The sequence below is a fragment of the Canis lupus genome, chromosome 33 (genome assembly GCF_048164855.1).
Source record: "Canis lupus baileyi chromosome 33, mCanLup2.hap1, whole genome shotgun sequence".
Classification (NCBI taxonomy): domain Eukaryota; kingdom Metazoa; phylum Chordata; class Mammalia; order Carnivora; family Canidae; genus Canis; species Canis lupus.
Window position 1 is genome coordinate 10,839,776 of NC_132870.1, and position 22,273 is coordinate 10,862,048.

The following is a 22,273-nucleotide window of genomic DNA, read 5'->3' on the forward strand; positions in this document are numbered from 1 at the left end:
AGACTGTGCATTAATAGCTCAACCTCTGGGGAATGGGATTGTGGGGGGTAGGCTCATATTTTCTACTTCACATATTTCTCTTTTGAAGTTTTGTAATCACACTTTTAAGATAACACATTTTAAGGTTCACTTATACATTTCCGGGTTTTTAAGCAAGGAATTAAAATGTCATCATGAACAAAAATGATTGCCAAAGTAGCTAGGAAAAAAAAATCTCAAGACAATAGTATTGTGCTCAGTGCCACACATGGAAAGGATTTAGTAAGTCATTTGATAAACCAACACTCCTACTGTCAAAGAAGCCAAAGTTGAGAGAACCTCAGTACCCCTTATTACCATCCAGATCTTTGCTTCCTGAAGGAGATTCATTGAGGCTCAGCAATTAGAAATCAAGCTCTGTTTCATAAACACAAGAGGTTATTTTTTAAAAGCACAACATATTTATCATTTAAGAAATTTTTATTAATGATTTGTTTTTAATCATTTATTTTTAATAAAAACAAGCAGCAAGTTGATGTGAAAGCAGTCTATGATATAGGAGAAAACCACAAAAACAAGATTAGTCTTGATGTAGCAGGAATCAGATTATTTTTTCTATTAAAAAAAGAGATCACTCTTTTTCATCTATTAGATCCATTGTCTAGTATTAGGTAGACAGCCTAATTCCTTTTTTCTGTGTTAGCTTTCATTTTTGACACTCAAAACTCTCTCAACATCTCTGGTACCAATGATATGTGAAAGCAAAAGCTACAAAGAAAGAGGTTATCATGGGTTTAAAATTGCAGATATTCTGAGATTCAAGAGAGGTTCACCTTTTGTAATGTCATAGTATTTTGAGAGGTTATAAAAAGGGCAGAAAGTCTGGAGGGTCCACTTTTTTGGATATAAGAGCTATACAAAGGACAGAATCAAGAAACTACGGAATACTGCTGCATGGTTTTGGCCTAATGAAAAGGGAGAAGCTAGAGAAAGCTTCCAAATGTTGGATTTCATAGAAGTAACCTCTTTGTCCTTTGGAGCCTAGCTGCCTGCTTAAACATCTCTAACTGTTAGCTCACACCATGTACCTGTTGACAAGGCCTTCGGCCTTCGACCTTCCCTGTGGAATAAATTCTTTTTGTATTTATTCTCAGGGAGGTAGCTTTGTTCTCCTCTAAGCAGAAAGAAAAGAAATAAAATGTCTTAAAGAAAAGTGGCCTTTTGAATATGTTTATGTAACCACAGAAGTTTTAAGAGGCATGGAATGAAAAATGGATGTGACTGTTAAAACTACATTAATATTCTTGAGAAAGGTAATTAGTCTTGTTCATTTGCTGCTAATGTTAAACCAATGTTTTTTAGTATTAACAGTATTGAAAAATGTGAAGTAAAGCTTTGAAGCATTGATCCTAAACTTAGATTTACATCATTAAGGTGCATACATCTCTGGTGGGACATTAATTATTCATTTCATTCTGGTTTTGTGGCCAATCACTGCTTCAAATTGAATGTTCTGTAAATGATTTATAGCTGCCAAGGCACGTTCAGGAAGAAATCTGTATGAAAAAGAAGAAAAATTCTCAATTAAAAATTTTTGACGTGAGAGTTCTTTTTTTCATTGTCAGTTAAAATATTCTGAAAGCTATCTGGTTTGCATTTAATCTTCCTGTGTTCCTCCTCCTTCCTTCACATCTACCTCTATCTCCTTTGTGTATGCATATTGTTTTTTAATACTCGTAGTTCAAATACTTTTGACATGTAAAGAAAGCACTGATATGTACCACTCTTCAAATCTTCTAATATCAGTGAAATCTTGTAGGAGATTTTATATGATAAAGATCTGAAACTGAAGGTCTGCACTTATTGCTGAAACTGTCAATGAATCCTAATAGGAAGCATTCATGGAGGGACACCACCAAAACCCATCTATTTTTCCACCTCTCCTTAAAAAATTTACTGAATATCTATCACACACCTTATGATAAGGTAGACAAAGTACTCAAAAACCAGCTAGGCCTGAGCAGCTCATTATTGAGTTGAGAGGCTAAGAGATGAGGGGCCCTCTTGAAACAATCAATGAGAAATACTAGCCTTCTCTAATTAAAGACTATACCTATGAGGAGGATTAATGTGGGCTGGAATAGTGAAGGAAAACTTCCAAAGTGTTTGAGGATAGGTAAGATTTAATAGGCAGATGAAAGGAAAAGTATATGTGTGAATATAAGGCAAGTGTTACACCTTCTGCAAAGAAAGTCATATTAAAAATCACTTTGGTATCATTGACTAATGCAAGATTTACATCCTTTGATCAGTTAGGGTGGAAGATGGATGAATAAGCCCAAGGGCAGGGAGGTTCTGGCTGGAAGAAAGACAAATATAAAAGAACTTGTAGGGGTCTTTTAACTATCCTCGCAAAGAAACCTCCATGCTAGTAATTGCATCTGCTCACAAAATTGTCTATCACTGTAAAAGGAGTTGTATGAGAAGAAAATTAGCAGTAAGTCCCTGTTGCTGAGCAACAAACCATCAGGACAGCTCCACAATCACACCAAAGCTTTTGAGACTCTTGTTTATTGTATAGTGATACCTATTCTTCAACTCTGATAGGATAAGTATGCTGATTATTTTGTTCAGATGCAAATATGCTAGGATTCTGATTTTTTCCAAAATTAATATGACCTGTTTCTAGTCCCAAGAGAGGAGGAATCCCATGAAACTCCTTTCCTATAGTTTCTTAGCACAAGACATTTAGTCAACTCTTGAGATGATGTTGCTATGAGGCTGAGGTTATGCTAACTGAAGTTAGACTATTTAAGCTAAAATGGAAATTTGAAATTAATGCAGCAATGCAGTTTGTCCCTGTTCTTGAATTGTTCTATCCCAAGGTAGCATACTTTATATGGATTTGTTTCAAAATGACCCAAGGGCTTCTGAAGTTAGTATGGTTATCTTCTCATTGACACAATTTCAATCTATTATGAACTGTTCCTCAGAAGAAAGCTGAGAGATTCAGCCATTAGAAACGACAAATACCCACCATTTGCTTTGACGTGGATGAAACTGGAGGGTATTATGCTGAGTGAAATAAGTCAATCAGAGAAGGACAAACATTAGATGGTCTCATTCATTTGGGGAATATAAAAAATAGTGAAAGGGAATAAAGGGGAAAAGAGAAAAAATGAGTGGGAAATATCAGAAAGGGAGACAGAACATGAAAGGCTCCTAACTCTGGGAAACGAACTAGGGGTGGTAGAAGGGGAGGTGGGCAGGGGTTGGGGGTGACTGGGTACGGGCACTGAGGTGGGCACTTGATGGGATGAGCACTGGGTGTTATTCTATATGTTGGCAAATTGAACACCAATAAAAAATAAATTTATAAAAAAAAACAAAAAACATATTAATTTTAACATTAAAAAAAAAGAAAGCTGAGAGATTATCTCCGCTGGGTAAATAATTCTCTCTCTCCTTAGCAATTGTTTGAAGTTTTCTTTTCTTTTTTTTTTAAATTAAGTAATCTCTATACCCAATGGGGGCTTGAACTCACAACACTGAGAACAAGAGTTACATGCTCTACAGACTGACCTAGCTAGTTGCCCCTATTCCTAGAATTCCATGTAAGTTCTGCTTCCTAAACCTTAAAATCTGGGATCCCTGGGTGGCGCAGTGGTTTAGCGCCTGCCTTTGGCCTAGGGCGCGATCCTAGAGACCCAGGATCAAATCCCACGTCGGGCTCCCGGTGCATGGAGCCTGCTTCTCCCTCTGCCTATGTCACTGCCTCTCTCTCTCTCTCTCTCTATCATAAATAAATAAAAAAATTTTTAAAAAAACCTTAAAATCTGACTTCTGTGTTTTTTAAAATTTTGTAATGGCAGCGGTTTTCTTGCATTATGTTGTTTTATTCTTATGGTATGCTTAGAAAGGAGTTACTAGGCACCATCCACATTTTATATATGGAAAATCTGAGGCCTCAGAGGTTAAATAACTCATCCATGGTCAAAGAACTAGTAATTGGTAAGGTGGTTTTTAATCTTAGGTAAAGCCTTCATTCTTAATCATTTTATTATATTGTGTTCCTTTAAATACAATCTTTGCTTCAGTTAAAACGTTAAAACGGCCTCCAGCAGAAGCTATATGGAAATCATAGAGATGGTAGAGAATATCATTTAAGTACTGAAAAAGAAACTCTCAACCTAGAATTTTATACTCAATAAACATATCTTTCAAATCTTAAGGCAAAGTAGAGTTTGTTAAATATACACAAAGTGAAAAAATTCACAACCAGCAGAACTTCCCTGAGAAAATGTTGAAGAATACCCTTCAGGCAGAAGAAAAATGATACCAGATGGAAATCTGAATCTACGCAAATGGATAAAGAGCACCAGAAATGTTAACTACATGGATTAAGAATTTACTTTGTAATTTAAATCTCTTTTAAAAGATGTTGGCTGTTTAAACAAAGAAAAACTATGTAGCTTGGGTTTTAAACATATGTAGATGTAAAATGTATGACAATTAGAGCATAAGTCAGAGGAGAGAGATAGAAGTATATTATTATAAGGTTCTTAGATTATGCATGAAATGGTATAATGTCATTTGAGGGTTGACTGTGATAAGTTAAAGACACATACTATGAATCTTAAAGCAATAACTAAAGTAACAAAACAAACAATTACAGCTAGTAAGCCAAAAAAGGAAATAAAATGGAAACTTGAAAATATTCAATCAAACCAAAAGGAGGCAGAAAAAGAGAAAAAAGGAAACAAGAACAAGTGGGATAAATAGAAAACAAATCGCAAACTTTAAACCTAGCTTTAAATCTAACTATGTCAATAATCATTAAAGAGTAAATATCTCCAATTAAAAGGCATAGATTGCTAAATTGGGCTTAAAAAAAAGAACTATATGCTGCCTACAAAAACACATTTCAAATATAAGGAAACAAATAGGTTAAGAGCAAAAGAACAGAACAAGATATATTAAGATTACATTAATCTAAAGAAGCTGAAGTGGCTATATTAGTGTCAGTAGGTCTCATAGCAAAGTATGTTTCCAGGGATAAACAAGGTTATTTCCAACATGACAAAATAGTTAATACATCTAAAGGACATACTAATCCTAAGTGCATAAAATCCTAGGCACGTGATAACAGGGCTTCAAAATATGTGAAGCAAAAATGGAAAAAAAAGCAAAGAAAATAGACAAATCCATAATTATAGTTAGAGATTTTGAGACTCCTTTCAATAATTGATAAAACAAATAGTCAGAAAATCATTAAAAACAGAGGATCTGAACAATACAACCAATTTGATCTAAATTGATGTTTATAGAACACTCAACAATACAGAATACTTTACTCATTCTTTTTGGGTGTACATGGGATGCTTACCAAGATAAACCATGTTCCAGGCTTAAACATGTCTCAATAAATTTAAAATATTCAAGTCATACAAAATAATTAAATTGGAAATCAGAAAATCTTTAGAAGATCTTCAAAAAGTTAGAAACTAAAAAATGCATTTCTAAGTAACCCATGATACAAAAGAGAAATTAGCATTTTGAACAGAATATAAATGAAAACCTAATACATCAGAATTTGAGGGAGAGAAATGAAAACAGCACACAGGGGAACTTTATAGCATTAAGTGCCTACACTAGAAAAAAAAAATCAATGAACTCAGTTCCTACATTAACAATCTAGTAAAAGAAGGAAACATTAAATGGAAAATAGCCAGAATAAAAGAAATAATAAATATCAGAAAAGAAATTAGTGAAGTAGAACACACGAAAAAAAATCATAAAAAAGAACATAAACCAAATGCTAGTTCTTTGGAAAAGTCATTAAATTGATAAACCTATAGACAGACTTATGAAAATAAAAAAATAAAAAATACAAATTACCAACATCAGGAAGGAAATATTCTAAAGATATTAAAAGTATAATAAGGGAAGATTATGAATAAATTTATGCCGAATAAATTTATGCCAAATAAATTTGACAACTTAGATGAAATGGACAAATTCCCTGAAGAACCACATTACCAAGAACAAATAAGTAGCCTTAATAGCCCTATAGGCCTTTAAAGATATTAGATTTGTAGTTAAAACTTGCCTATCAAGAAAACAACAGGCCCAGCTGGCTTCATTGATGAATTCTACCAAATGTTTAAAGAAAAAATAATGCCAATCCCATACAAGCTCTCCTGGAAAGAGAAGAGGAGGGGATACTTTCCAACTCATATGAGGTTGATATTATCCTGACACAAAGACATTACAATGCAGGGGTAGTTAATTCTTTAAAATTAATCAGTATAATTCACCATATCAACAAACTGAAATGGAAAGAACATATTATCTTCTTAATATAGTTAAAAGCATTCGATTAAAAACTCTTATCAAAATAGTCCATGTCCATCGAAAGATGAATGCATAAAGAAGATGTGGCTTATGTATACAATGGAATATTACTCAGCCATTAGAAACGACAAATACCCACCATTTGCTTCGACGTGGGTGGAACTGGAGGGTATTATGCTGAGTGAAGTAAGTCAATCGGAGAAGGACAAACATTTTATGGTCTCATTCATTTGGGGAATATAAAAAACAGTGAAAGGGAATAAAGGGGAAAGGAGAAAATGAGTGGGAAATATCAGAAAGGGAGACAGAACATGAGAGACTCCTAACTCTGGGAAACCAACTAGGGGTGGTGGAAGGGGAGGTGGGCGGGGTGAGGGTGGGGGTTACTGGGTGACGGGCACTGATGTGAGCACTTGACGGGATGAGCACTGGGTGTTATTCTATATGTTGGCAAATTGAACACCAATAAAAAATAAATTTATAAAAAAATAGTAGTGGAAGGGAACTCTTAATATGATAAGAAGCATCTATGAAAAAATATCTACAGCTAACATTATACTTAGTTGTGAAATACTGAATATTCTTCTCTTAAGCTTAAGAAGAACACTTGGATGTATGCTGTCACCAATCCTATCTGACATTGCATGGAAAGTTCTAGCCAGTGCAATAAGGTAAGAAAAAAAAAAGCCATACAGATTGAAAAAGAAGTAAAAATGTCTTTATTTGCAGACAATGTGATCTCTGAAATAAACTGTATAAAAAATCTGTTAGAACCTACAAAAAACTACTAGAAATGAGTTTAGCAAGGATGCTAAAAACAAAATCAAAATGCAGAAATCAATCGCATACTAGGGGAAATAGAAAAAAATTTTTGAATGCCATTTGTAATAGCATCAAAAAACATGAAGTAGTTTGGGAGACATCTGATCAAAGATGTGGAAGACTTCTATGCTGAAAACTATAAAATGTTGTGTAGAGATATTAAGAGGAAAAAAAGGAAAGATATTTCATGCTCTTTGTTTTCTTGGACTGGAAGACTCAATAACAGTGATGTCAATTCTCTACCAACTGATGAATAGACTCAATGCAATTTCTATCAAAACTCCAGCAGGCTTAAAATAGACCCTTTAGGGACGCTTGGGTGGCTCAATGGTTGAGCATCTGACTTTGGCTCAGGTTGTGATCCCAGGGTCCTGGGATCGAGTTCTGCATTGGCTCCCTGTAGGGAGGCTGTTCTCCCTCTGCCTATGTTTCTGCCTCTCTCTCTCTCTCTCTGTGTCTCCCATGAATAAATAAATAAAATCTTAAAAAAATAGACTCTTCATTTTTAGCTACATTGTATTCTCTTTAAAGTGTCTTTCCGGGATCCCTGGGTGGCGCAGAGGTTTGGCGCCTGCCTTTGGCCCAGGGCGTGATCCTGGAGACCTGGGATCGAATCCCACATCGGGCTCCCGGTGCATGGAGCCTGCTTCTCCCTCTGCCTGTGTCTCTGCGCCTCTCTCTCTCTCTGTGACTATCATAAATAAATAAAAATTTTTAAAAAAAAAAAATAAAAATAAAAATAAAGTGTCTTTCCTTCAGTTGGAATAGTCTCTGGCAAAGATTAAACTGAGATTTTAAATATAGTAGAGAAAACGAATCATTATTTTTTTTAGAGATTGAATAAAGCAATAACAGAAAATTCAACTGTTCTCCCCAGGCACGGAGAGTTTCCACAGCAACTTTCACAGCTGAAAGACTCTTCATCATTGTGATAGCATTATTGGTGTTTTAGCATTTTGGATGTCTTGTGCTGTACTTACTTGTCTAGTATTAAATAGATATTGTAATATGATGGAACGAAAATCATCTTCTTATTGGTAAGAATTCCATCTATCAAGCTTCTTGCAACTGTATCTGTCTCCAAAATAGGCCACAGTCTGTGATTAAGAAGAAAAAATTTTGATTCTTTTTGTTGTTGTTGTTTTAATTATCAAAGGCAGTAAAACTAACATCATATCACCAAATTATGATTTAAAAGGTTCCAGGATTCTCTGCACAAATGCCACCTGCTCCAACCACCCCACACATGCCACGGGGATGTTTTGTTATCACAATCTTAAACTTTGACATCCAGAAGGCATGTTTTATGGCTCACTCAGTCAAAACATAAAAGCGGGAGGGGCGGGGAGGGGTGCCTGGGTAGCTCAGTTGGTTAAGCATTTGACTCTTGGTTTTGGCTCAGGTCATGATCTCAGTGTCCAAGGATTGAGTCCTTTGATGGGAGTCTACTTGAGGATTCTCCCTCTCCCTCTGCCCTTCCTCGTGTTTGTGCTTTCTCTTAAATCAATCAATAAATAAATCTTTAAAAATATATCAAAACAGTGGAGAGGAATTAGATGACACAGGTGAAGAGGATACAGGCAAGGAAAAGTAGTGGGTGGGATTATTCATGGCACAGAAAGGAAACATCTGACATCTTTCTTCAGGGCTTGTGGGATACAAGGCTATTACCAAGCATATTTTCTTTCTTCTGGAGTTATCCCATAAAGCTGGATTGTTTTGAAGACATTTAATTCTTGAGGTCCACCTCTGAGTTGCCTATGCTACAATTTAATGAGAGTCCAAGGTGTGCACAGGGAGTATTGCAGTACAACTAGAGGTATGGCCTTGCTTATACTGAAGACTGTGTGCATGAGTTCTTGAGAAGCATTTATACCACAGGCTCAGTGTAGAATGACCATTGGTGCAAGATGACAAGAAATTAAAATGTAAATGGATTGAAAATATTACATCAAAATTAAGATGTCTGGGGGATCCCCGGGTGGCTCAGCGGTTGAGTGCCTGCCTTCAGCCCAGGGTGTGATCCTGGAGACCTGGGATCGAGTCCCACATCAGGCTCCTTGCATGGAGCCTGCTTTTCCCACTGCCTATGTCTCTGTCTCTCTTTCTTTCTGTGTCTCTCATGAATAAATAAAAAATAAAATCTTAAAAAAAAAGATGTCTGGGCATGGGTTGAATGGACAATTAATAAACAGATTGTGTAGACAAGTTAAGTAAGTTAAAACTTCCTTCCGCGACATGTTCTGTGATTTACTGCAGATTATTATGTGATTCAAGTTTCCATGGCGTTGAGTAGCAAGCCAGCAGAGAGGAATATAAATCAATACCTTTTAAAATTATTGGGTTCTGCTTTTCCTTCCTTGAGTTTTTCTTCGTTGTTTTATCAAGCCAGTGTCTGAGCCAAGCCTGACACTAGTATATGAATATTTTAGCCTTTGCCGTGGAGGATCCAGCAATCTGGATCAATCTTCAGCGTTGTCTGTCAGCCCCTAAGGTCACCACCTGGCATCTGCATGACCTGGGATCATATTTGCTTTACTCTTCTCATCTATCATGTCTTCCCCACCCGTGGACCTGGTACTCTTGGCACACACTAAGCCTGAAGACTTACCAAGAGGGTTTTATTAGACCCAATTTGTTGTTTAAGAAAACTGAGCCCAGAGTCTCAACCATACCATAGTATTTACTTAAATATTAGGTACTTGTTAAGTGCCTATTGTCTAGCACTATTAAAAGTTCCACCTCCAGGGTATGACCACAGCTCGCAGCTCCAGAGATCACACAGCTAATCCAGGGTTCAGAGTCAGTAGCTACAATTGAGGCTAAATTTAAAGGAGAATGTGTTAGCTCCTTTGAATGAATACATTTAAGACTAATTCCCCTTTAGTAACAGATTGGCTTCAGAGAAGCAAGCTTAGTGTATTTTGTTAACCTGCAACAGAATATATACTAGAATTGAGGCAAATTTGTGAATACAACTTAATTTAGAGCTCATCTCCTCACCTTTCTGCTTTTTTCCTTCTCCTTTCAGGACCAATTTCTCCTCTCTTATGGTTTCAAATCCTCCCTTACCAGAGACAAAGTTCTCACAGAAAATTCATCTTGACTAAAGGGCTAGGGGCTCAATTTATTGCTGCTCCTAGGAACATTTGCATTTTTATGGAGGACAAGGAGGTAATAGTGATCAAAGGCTGTGATTTAATACATCAATGGTTTCCAAACCTGTTTCCAGACTTACCTGGTAGGTATGCTTGTAAAGCAAAGAAAAGCAAAACAAAACACCTCATTCTTGAAGCTCATCTCAAGCCTACTCAATCAGAATCTCTAAGGAAGACCCAAAGAACATTTATTTTTTATGGAAGCACAGGTGATGGATGATTTTTAGGACCGGACAAGTTTGAAAAATGTTGGAGTACTTCATGCTAGCACCATGGAAGATGGAAAAGGGGCATATACTTGTATCTTTCCATACTCTGAGGGGAGTATCTGAATGGAAGAGGGGGATGTTATGTAACATTCATTTTTGGGGTGGGGTTTCTAGGAGAGGGCACTCTTGCCATCCCTGTAAACACACCTCTCCAACCTGTCCCACCCCCCTCATTCCCTCTCTGCACCTGAGTGTGTTGAACCTTTCATCTGGACACAAATAAACACCCAATTGCTTAACTTGTTGGCAGCCAGTCACTCCTGCTAGTCATCAATGCATTTCCCCCCTTTGTTCATCTAATTTCAAAGTGAAAATTTAAAGGCAGTACACCATTAAGAAATATTTTTTCCCTTTTTCATTTTTTCCCTATTTTCTCAGTTGATCCACCTAAGAATTTCTTGTACAGATTTCCTATCAATTTCTCACATCATATTTTCAAACTTGCCTTTGACCTCACCTTGTGCTTGGGTTTTTGGTGAACCCAGTGTTCACAAAAACTGGGCAGAGACACGAGGTTTTGATCCCAGTTATTCCCAAGGTTTGCAGTTCTAATGTCAGAGCTCTGTGGAAGCCAACAGCAGCAAATTTGCTGGAACTATAAGAAAATACCCACCATCATTATGAGCTTTCTGTAAGAAGGCCATGTCAATTTGGTTTGAGAATAAGTAGAAGCCAACTTCCCAAATCTTCCACTTGGTCATCAATTTTCATTTACATTTTCTTACATGATTTTACAGAATTCTGAATGTACAAATTTCTTACTTAGCAATGATAGCAATAGAACAAAGCCTAGTAATGTGTATTAACTGGCTTACTGCTCACCCCCCCACCCCCCGGGGTAAAGTTTTCCATTCCATCTTTAAACTGTTTTCTAATCAGTTTTAATCATTTTTATTTGGAAAAATATGAATCAGGAAAAACATATTTAGAAAAACTACTAACTAATATCTACACTGAAACTTCTGTGGGTCTCTACACATTTTCCCGGTGAGTTCCTAGTTTCTCTCTTGATCGTGAAGGCTGCTCTGGCTTTTTTTTTTTTTTTTTTAATTTACTTATGATAGTCACACAGAGAGAGAGAGAGAGAAAGAGGCAGAGACACAGGCAGAGGGAGAAGCAGGCTCCATGCACCGGGAGCCTGACGTGGGATTCGATCCAGGGTCTCCAGGACAGCGTCCTGGGCCAAAGGCAGGCGCCAAACTGCTGCGCCACCCAGGGATCCCTGCTCTGGCTTCTTAATTTCATTGTGAAAATCTGGAGTAAAAACACTTCAGGCAGTGTGTGTGTGTGCCTGTGTGTGTAGCCTTCAGCATATCACTTTATCTTCTTTGATTTTCTGATTTTTTTTTAATTTTCTTTTTATTTATTTATGATAGTCACACAGGGAGAGAGAGAGGCAGAGACACAGGCAGAGGGAGAAGCAGGCTCCATGCACCGGGAGCCTGACGTGGGACTCGATCCCGGGTCTTCAGGATCCCCCCTGGGCCAAAGGCAGGCGCCAAACCGCTGCGCCACCCAGGGATCCCTGATTTTCTGATTTTTAAATGCAGGTAATAAAATATAGGCTGTCTTGAGGATTAAATTGTATAGCATATGCCTTATAACTTTATTACCTATAAGAATCTATATAAATGTTCACTTTATTTTTGACCCAGGTGACAATAAGAACAGTAAAATTAAAGGCCAGCTGCTTTCTTAAGGGAGAAAAGTATTACATTGGGTTTCCAGATTTCTAAACATTAAAATAGCAAATGTTTAATCTGTGAAATTCTTGTGTTTTAACATGGTAGAGGTAGCGTGAAACAACCATATTTGTGCAATGACTCCATAACTGACATTGAAATTTGTATTTGTGACTACATTCTGTGTCAGAAGTAATTTTATCCATGACTCAGTTTAACCTTGAAAATGATGTAGAAGTACCTAATGGATCAATTAATTACCTACATCCACATCCTCCCACTGATACTCATGTGTTGGCTGTTACAAAAAGAACTGGACCAAAGGTTAGCAAACTAAATTTTTCTGAGGTTGATATGAAGCAAAAGTAAGAAACGAGATGCCATGGAAGGAGTTTATAAGGAAAAGATATTTTACAAATAGTGTATCCTTAGGGCCTCCCAACCTCTTCTCCTGTGTCCTTGGTAGATCATGGAGTGTACTATCTGCATCTTGCAATCAGGTAGAGGCTTTCTGTCTGTCTGTCTGTCTGTCTCTCTCTCATACACATACAATCTTTCACGGCACAAGCACACTGGGAAATATTTTGATCTAGGGCTCACTCTGGTTAGCTTATCTTGGGCATGCAGGTGATGGCATATATTTATGTTCATTTGGACTTCTGTATGTTTTACTTCTTAGTCTGCGGTTCCCTGTTTCTTTTATCAACATGTACTCATTCCAGGATACAAAGGAAACACACTTGGCATTACATTTTATTGCTTTACAGAGGAGTTTTCAGAAATCTAAACATATTTTACACAATTACACCAGTTTCATTGTTTTAGGAGAAGTCATTTTTAAAAGTTTATTCTAGACTATGTAAATAACCCTGCTACAAGGATTGGAATATAAGGTTTAATAAACCCTTAAAAGATTATACATAGATATTATAAATTAACATTGATATATATCTATCCATCTATCTATATATAAATGCTGGAAAAGAACACTTACCAATATGGAATAAGATAAGGAATCACTCCATGGCCACACACTGAAGCCACTGTGACAATGTGGCCATGATTTCTCTTTATCATGGATGGAAGAAGTGCTTTTGTGATCTTAAAGATCATTGCAGAAAGAAAAAAAAAAAAGCAATGGCACAGGTGTTAGGGTTCTAAATTAGATAGTTTTAAGAAAAAAACAGTATTTGAAACAACTTTTACAATAAAATGAAATACGTGTCAAGATTCCATGATTACTTCTATATAAATGACAGAAATGAAAAAGAATGAAATGTATTTGTTTAAGCCAGCATTGAAGGCTGTGCACTAAATATCACATGCTAAGAACTCATCTTAATATTTCCCCTTCTTCCCAGGGCATCTGAGTAGCTTGGTCAATTAAGTGTCCAACTCTTGATTTTGGCCCAGGTCATGATCTCAGGGTCCTGGGATTGAGCTCCACATTGCATTCTGCACTCAGTGCAGAGTCTGCTTGAGATTCTTTCTCTCCCTCTGCCTCTCCCCCTGCTTGCACTCCTGCATGTGTGCATGCACTTACTCATGCTCTCAATCAATCAATCATCAATCTTAAAAATTCCCCTATCTTGCCTTCAGAAGCAATCAAGTAGCTCTCTTATGGATATATCATCTGAATAATAGTATCATGGGAAAAATGCAGTGTCTTTAGAACTGAAAAGATTCCCTATGGTAATCTGGTATCACATAAATTTTTTTGGTTGAGGGCTTTATCATTCTAATGAGAAGAATTGAAATCTTGTGAAACTATATCAAGTTAAGTAGAAAAAGCTGAGTATTGTCCTGATCCATAATCATTATCCATCATGATTAGATTTAGTATTTCCCTATTTGTAGCATTGTGTATTATATATTGATAATTGAAACAAAAAGTCTTCCTTTATCTCCAAAAAGCTTTTATTGTTTTGTGAGAAATATCAATTATTTTATGAGAATTTTATAAATATGCCCTATGGACCCTATGCAAATTCACAGAGTCAAAACTGCCAAACCAAGTCATTTCCAAATTTCTGACCCATAGAAACTCTGAGAGGAAAACAATCATTTATTGTTGTTTTAGGCCACTAAAATTTCATGTAATTTGTTAGGCAGCTATAGATAACTAGCCTGGGAGGTCTTTATGTAGTTTGGTGGGCATAATAATCAATCCTTATTAGCATGTGTGTGGGGGTTGAGGCAGATGAGGGGAGACATCTCTTTTCCTTCTCTTCCAGAATCTAGGTTTGCTCTAGGTTCTACACTTAATATTGAGACACTGGAAGATTAATACATATAAATTCTTTCTAGAAAATCATATTTCAGTCTTATGATAACCAATTATAAGAGGTCTGTAGAAAAAAAAAAAAGAGGTCTGTAGAGCTATATACCTAAGTTCTGGCATGGATCTAGTGCTTGTCTCATGTCTGAGTCTCATGCAGAGAAGTTCACAACCCCTATATACATCCAAGTAGTGATTTATGTTGTCCTTTCAGTTCTAAAAGTCCATGGTATGAGGTCACAAGTGAATGTATACTGTATATATTTCCTCCAAAGCACTGAAAAGATGTGTACTGACAACCCTTAGAAAAGCTCCACAGATATATTAAGCACTTGGTCCATCCATGCAATGTTTTGTGTGAGATTCTGGTAGATAAGACAGACCCATTAGCCTACATTCTCAAGAGTTGTGTCCTTCAAATCTTGTGCCCTTCTGTCAGAGACTCTTCCACTCAAATTAATTTGGTGATTCTTGATGTAAGGCAAATATAAAGGTGTGAACTTAATTACAAACTTCATGTACCTTAAGAGCAGGTGTGAGATATGCCCAAACCAGAAATGTTTCTCACACTCACCCAAAAATGTCCTAGGATGTTGATCTCAAAGGTTTTGGTAATCTCTTCATCCTTGGTACTAAGAAGGTCAGCTGGATATACTGTCCCAGCATTATTCACCAGGATGGTTACATCTCCCACTTCTTTCTTCACCTTTGAAAATGAAAAAAAAAAAAAAATTCACTGGATGCATTATAGAAACTCCAAGTTTTGCAGCTGATGTTATCCAGGGATTAGATTCTTTATTCCACTTGGTGAGATCTCTCAGAGTTCAGGCAGGAAAGAACTTTAGCCCAAAAAGTGGATGCAAAGGAAACAGTATCATAAAGCTAGGAGAAACAAATTTTTTTTAACATATGAATTTTCATACTGTGTAAATCATAGATTTTTAAAACTTGTCTATTAAGTGAAATTAATATTTTTGTTGATTAAATGATACTGCAGTTCTGACCAAATATATTTATAGTACTGAGTAATCTTGGTTCTACCACCTACTAGCCATAGGACCATGGACTGACCCCTCTGAACCCAGTTTGCTTATCTGTCAAATGAGGTCAATAGCATTATAGAGGTTAAAAGATACCGTTTTTCAGAGTGCTTGGTTCATTGGATTCGACATCTACTCTTTTGAAAATTGTTACAGGGCAGCCCGGGTGGTTCAGCGGTTTAGCACCGCCTTGAGCCCAAGGTGTGATCCTGGAGACCCGGGATGAGCCTCAGGTCTGGCTCCCTGCATGGAGCCTGCTTTTCCCTCTGCCTGTGTCTCTGCCTCTCTCTATTGTCTCATGAATAAATAAATAAAATCTTTTTTAAAAAAAGGAATTACTGCAAAAGTTATAGTACTAAAATAAAACCCAGGGCACCTGAGTGGCTCAGTGGTTGAGCATCTGCCTTTGGCTCAGGTTGTGATGCTGGGGTTCTGGGATCGAGTCCCACGTCCAGCTCCCCATGGGGAGCCTGCTACTTCCTCTGCCTGTGTCCCTGCCTCTCTCTGTGTGTCTGTCATAAATAAATAAATAAAATCTTAAGAAAAAATGAAGCTAGAAAGTGACACTTTCCCCTGGTGATAGATCTCTTCCCTGTCACCCTGTACCACTCCCAAAAGTTCTGATCAGAAAGAAATTGACTGATAATATGAAACAATAAGAATCAGCAGAGTGGAATGGGTTTTATGCATGGAAAAAAACAGATGTTCTTCCTTCTTCAGACAAGTTCCCCAGTTAGCAGAGGCCAAAATCGAATCTAAAGCAGGGAGCCATAAAGAACCTTTACATTTTCCATGTAAACGACACAAAATCCTTTGAAGAAATATGTCTCCTGAGGTCTCACCTGCTTTACGGAGTTATAAATGTCTTCGCGGTTACCGCAGTCCACCACAAATGTATGCACAGTGGCTCCCAGTTTTCTGCATTCGGCTGCCGTTTCCTCGACACCGTGCTGTGATTGGAAAGACCAGATGCAGAAAGATGTAGGTCAGTTAGGGGACAAGAGCAGGGAGAAAGAACTGGAGAAGAAATTTCTTGAAAGATTAGAATTCATGTCCAAAATGCCCTCCTTCTTTTTAAAAAAAGATCTTATTTATTCATGACACACACACACACACACACACACACACACACACGAGAGAGAGAACCAGGCTCCATGCAGGACTCGATCCCGGGTCTCCAGGATCACGCCGTGGGCTGAAGGCAGCGCTAAACCGCTGAGCCCCCCCTGCGGCCCTGCCCTCCTTATTCTATGAGAAAGTTTCGTGAAAGACACCGCTCGACCAGTTTGCAGAGATTACATCTGGCTTTTCTGCCAGCGAGTGCTCCCATCAGCCTTGTTTGGCAACAGCCATTCTGCATCAAAGCAGGAAAAAAAAAAAAAAAAACCAAAAAACCTTATTTTCCCAGCTTTTTATCTTGGGTTAGAGGTTCCTTAGGAGGCAGTTTTTATTTATTTATTTATTTATTTATTTATTTATTTATTTATTTATTTATTCATTCATTCATTCATTCATTCATTCATTCATTTGAAGCAGGCTACTCTCACAGCTCGAGGAACATGCTTGAAAGATGTTGCTCCTTGCGGGGTCATGATTGGAGATGTCTGAGTACACAGAAGAAAAGAAAATTCAGTTTTTCATTTAACACACACTGGCTGAACACCAACCATGTAACAGGCAGTAAAGCACCAGGTAGCAATTCTAAACTAGAGGTAATTTTAAACTAGATGCCTCCGCCTGACATAGTTTTCTCCACGAGTCTGATTTAACCCTCTAGGAGAGAAGGAGAAGGAGGGATCCTTATTCGATGGAAGACTTTCATGGGGAGACAGAGCTACTACTCTTCCCACGTGATCTTCAGTGCAAGTCTTGTGGAGTGAACACCCCGGAGGGCTGCTGGGTAGAGTCTCATCTGTGTAACAAGTTTGCATATGTGATAACTTTGCAGTAACTTTGTAACAACTCCAGGACATGGAGATAGAGAAACTTACTTTCACCTTAAACTTTTTTTTTTTTTAATTTTTATTTATTTATGATAGTCACAGAGAGAGAGAGAGAGAGAGAGAGAGGCAGAGACACAGGCAGAGGGAGAAGCAGGCTCCATGCACTGGGAGCCTGATGTGGGACTCGATCCTGGGTCTCCAGGATCACGCCCTGGGCCAAAGGCAGGCGCCAAACCACTGCGCCACCCAGGGATACCTTAAACTTTAAAGACCTTTTTCCTAAGATAAAATTGTCCTGAGGTTTCTGGGAGCTGAGAATTCTTTTCCAGTTTTGACCTCTGCTGGTTTTGTGGAGATTATAAGATTTTAGACTGTGTTTTTTCCTCTCTCGATTTATAGACTCTTCTCTGTGATGAACAGGCAAGACACCGGAAAACCCTTTTCTCACACTGGGATGTGGGTAGTGTGGCTGTTGCTTGGGGCTGTCTCTGAATGAGTGGCAGGTGGGTTCCCTTAGGGAGCGCTGCCTCCCTTGGGTCCTTCTTATTCCACTACCTCAAGAGAAGTTCTGGAGCAGCAGCCTGAAATCCTGTATGGAAATTAGGGCACGTAGTCACAGAGTCAGTGTCGCCTTATCATATAGCTTTTTGGGGGTTGCAAAGGAGTAGAGAGGGAGGACAGGAGGTCTTTTTTTTTTTTTTTTTTTTTTGACAGGAGGTCTTTCACCAATTTAGGCTTCAGTTGGAGCTTGCTCATTACCAGATTACAAGAACCACCGTGCCTTCTTTTCTGTTTAGATTCAAGGTCAGTAGAGAGCATTAGTAACCAAAGCTTTCGTCAGATGCTTGCATTGAAGAGTTAAAAATCTGTCAGTCTTTAGGGTACCTGGGTGGCTCCGTTGGTTAAGAGTCTGGCTGGGGTCACCATCTCAGGGTCCTGGGAGTGGCCCCTCCTCCAGGTCCCCGCTCAATGGGGAGTCTGCTTCTCCCTCTCTCTTTACCCCTCCCCTCACTTGCACTCTCTCTCTCTCTCAAATAAATAAAATCTTAAAAAAAAAAAAAAAAAGTCAGTCTTACAACCGAGCTACAGAACTGCAAAATGTAATGCCGTGTCTCTGCAAGCAAAATACTTGCTTTAGCTTCAACTCTAGTTTGCATTGTCTACTCCACATTTCAGAGCCTAAAGCAACAGTTTAGATTGAATGAGGGCAAACTGCTAACGTGATTCATTAGGAAGGCAGAAGAAGCAGCTATAACAAAAAGGGAGTTAGCACCTTCCACAGGTAAAGGAGATCTGACTTATATTTGTAGCCTTGCAATGAATCATTTAATGCCTTTTTAAAAAAAGATCTTATTTATTTATTCATGAGACACACAGAGAGAGAAGCAGAGACACAGGCAGAGGGAGAAGCAGGCTCTTTGCAGTGATCCTGATGCGGGATTCAATCCTAGGACCCCTCGATCTCAGGGTCATGACCTGAGCCGAACGACCCCGTACAACTCCGAGATCCGCCAACACAACCCCGAGATCAAGTCACATGCTCTACCGACTGAATCAGCCAAGCAACATTTTTGAAGGTTTTAAGAAATGGGAGCCAACCAGACATGACAGCAAAGAAAATAGAGTACTAGCAATAGCAATATAATGGCAATTAAGATCTCACTGTGATTTGTGGAAAATGATTCTTAAAAAAACTGCCGTTTTTCCAATCTTAAAATCCTGTAACATTTTTCTGTGCATAATTTCATGGCTTTATCATGATGCATAAGTTTAGGGAAAATGATACAAAATTTCAGTTATTTCAGTTTTATTTTGAGTAGCTGATACAGTGTTTACAAACAACAGTACAAGAAAAATATGAGCACTCAAGAGAAAGCCTGATCCACTGCCTGTGGGTTTTATTTAATATGAATAGTGTTTAGTATTGCTGGACATTGTTCCAAGCCCTTCAAATACTCACTTGCTTAATCCTCTTGCCCAGAAGTCCACAAACTTCTTCTGTAAGTTGCCAGAGAGTAAAAATTGTGGGATTGTGTGGATGTAAAGGAAAGGAGGCACTAAAAACGTTCTCTCTTATATTCCTCTTTGTTTCTTTATTTGTTTTTTGCTTTGACAACCTTTTAAAAGTGTAAAGAACATTCCTAGCTATACAGCTTGCTCAGGGACCAGGTTTGGCCCATTAACTGTAGTTTGCTGAGCCCTGTTCTTGCCCATCCTATGAGGTATTATTTCCATTTCAAAGATAACAGAACTGGAAGCTTGAAAGTAGCCTGGCTCCAAGTCTGTGTTATCAACCTGTATATCATGGCATTAAAAAAAAGTTACTGCTTAATTCTTCCTTGTGTCTCTTTTGTCAAACCATCCCAATGCATATGTGGAAGGCACCGGAGAACTTATTAAACATTGATAAAGAAAAACACAAAAGTAGCAGATGCTAAGTCACATAGTTTTTAAAACATATGTCTTACTTGTGATTTTAAAAGATGAGCAAATGAATGCATTACCTTATTAATATCCCACAAAACCAGTCTGCTCTTCTGTTTTGCAAATTCGTAGGCAGTCCACCTGCCTATTCCATGCCCCGCTCCTGTAATGAGAACGATCTCTCCAGCCACAGACTTTCTCTTTCGGGGAAAGAAAACCTTCACCAATGCCTCCAAGTAGGAGTAGATGATGGTGAGCAGAAGCAGGAGGAGATCCAAGATAATATTCATGGCTCTGCGGCTCTGCTCCGTACTCTGAGTCTCTTCTGGCTCAGACCTTGTGTAACCTTAGCAGAGAAGCACCCTATGCAGAGACCCAGGGGAGAGCTGTGCTCCAAGTGTTGATGGGGCTGACAGAAGTAAGCTAGATTTGCCTCAGATTTTGTCCACGTATTCTAATAGGTTGGAAACACCTGATTTGGAAGTGATGCAATTGCTACTAAAAGCTTGGCACAGGGACAGACGAGTCATGGAGAAAGTGCTCTCTGGACTTGTTTACTGGGAAGCAGTTTTGTGCTGTGTTGCACAATGAAATTTCACTTCTAGAGATAATTCTAGAGACAGTGCATCAGCTAATGGTCTTTTGGTAGTCTCCTGGTATCTTTCTGTAAACAAGTGTATTGTTTTTAATTGAAGGAAAAGAAGAGAGCAGAGATAATACATTCAGGAGACTTCAATAAAGTATGGGCCAATCAGCCTTAGTGCGATTCATTTATTCATGAAAGCTCAGCATCAATATTTCAGTTAACTAATTATTTTACATGAGATAGTCATTTCCCTGAAAACCTTTTAAGTTTGGGAGAGATTGGAGGTTATATAAAGCAATCAGGAAATACTCTGATACCATGGGAATGGGCATTAGATCAGGAGCCAACTCTCCACTCTCCAAAGTGGTGCGACTTCTAACACCCCAAAAATAGAAATAACTCAAGTGTCCATGAACGGATGAATGGATAAACAAAATGTAATATATGCAGACAATGCAATAGTATTATTTTTAAAGATTTTTTTAAAAATTTATTTCTTCATGAGAGATGCAGAGAGAGAGAGAGGCAGAGACACAGGCAGAGGGAGAAGCAGGCTCCATGCAGGGAGCCCCATGTGGGATTCGATCCCAGATCTCCAGGATCACACCCTGGGCCGAAGGCGGCACTAAATCCCTGAGCCACTGGGGCTGCCCGTAGTATTCTTTAAAAAAAAAAAATGAATGCAATTCTGATACATGCTACAACATGCATGGACCCTAAGAACATTAGGTGAAATGAAAGACACAAAAGGACAGGACTCCCTGCGCATGACCTAGATTAGTCAAATACATAGGGACAGGGAGTGGATTGTTGGTTATTAGGAAATATCACTATTTCTTTGGAGACCAAGAAATGAGAAATTATAGGATTTATGTGTATTGCAATAGCCCACTGTTTGTTTAGTCTAACTATAGTAATTTGCCAAGGACAAATTGAGGAATATAATCTCTTTTCTCTTTTTTTAAAGATTTTATTTATTTATTTGAGAGAGAGAGAGAGAGAGAGATTGAACAAGCAGGGGGAGTAGCAGAGGGAGAGGGAGAAGCAGACTCCTCACTAAACATGGGTCCTGATGCAGGGCTTGATCCCAGGACCCTGGGATTATGACCTGAGCCAAAGGCAGATGCTTAACTAACTGAGCCACCCAGGTGCCCCGAATCTCTTCTAATAAAGACTTTCCTCCTCCTTTCTGGAGGGTCCATTAGTACATCATCAAAGGTTCTGTTTACTGCCAAACTCATAAAGCAGTATTATGTAGTCTTAAATGTCTTATAAATTTCTTCAGGCTCCAAAACCTAGTTTCTATGCAAACAAACCCCAAGAAGTTCACACCTTATAGAGGCCTCAGAATACTTTTGGTTTATGAAATCCCTTGCTTCATCTCTACATATCAATCCTACTTCTTTTTTTTTTAATTTTTATTTATTTATGATAGTCACAGAGAGAGAGAGAGAGAGGCAGAGACACAGGCAGAGGGAGAAGCAGGCTCCATGCACCGGGAGCCCGATGTGGGATTCGATCCTGGGTCTCCAGGATTGCGCCCTGGGCCAAAGGCAGGCACCAAACCGTTGCACCACCCAGGGATCCCTCAATCCTACTTCTTATAGTAGCAAAGAGAAGGTCTTGATCTCTGTAGTGTACTTCTCAATATTTCTTTCCTTGTTCCTCCAATTATTCTTTCCCTATTAATTCCAACATTTTCCTGCCCATGGGACCGGTCTCTTTTGCTTTCAACTAC

The 22,273-nt window shown here is 38.3% G+C and overlaps 1 protein-coding gene across 1 annotated transcript; it reads right to left on the bottom strand.

Moving 5' to 3' along the window:
- Positions 1-440: 440 nt before the first annotated feature.
- Positions 441-20,404, bottom strand: HSD17B13 (hydroxysteroid 17-beta dehydrogenase 13). The gene is made up of 7 exons (XM_072810582.1): positions 20,030-20,404; positions 16,425-16,532; positions 15,117-15,248; positions 13,259-13,365; positions 11,040-11,177; positions 8,136-8,252; positions 441-1,535 (listed from the first exon to the last, which is right to left on the bottom strand). Exons 1-7 carry the CDS (start codon positions 20,237-20,239, stop codon positions 1,445-1,447), a joined length of 903 nt encoding a protein of 300 aa, XP_072666683.1. The 5' UTR covers positions 20,240-20,404; the 3' UTR covers positions 441-1,444.
- Between the last annotated feature and the right edge of the window lie 1,869 nt (positions 20,405-22,273).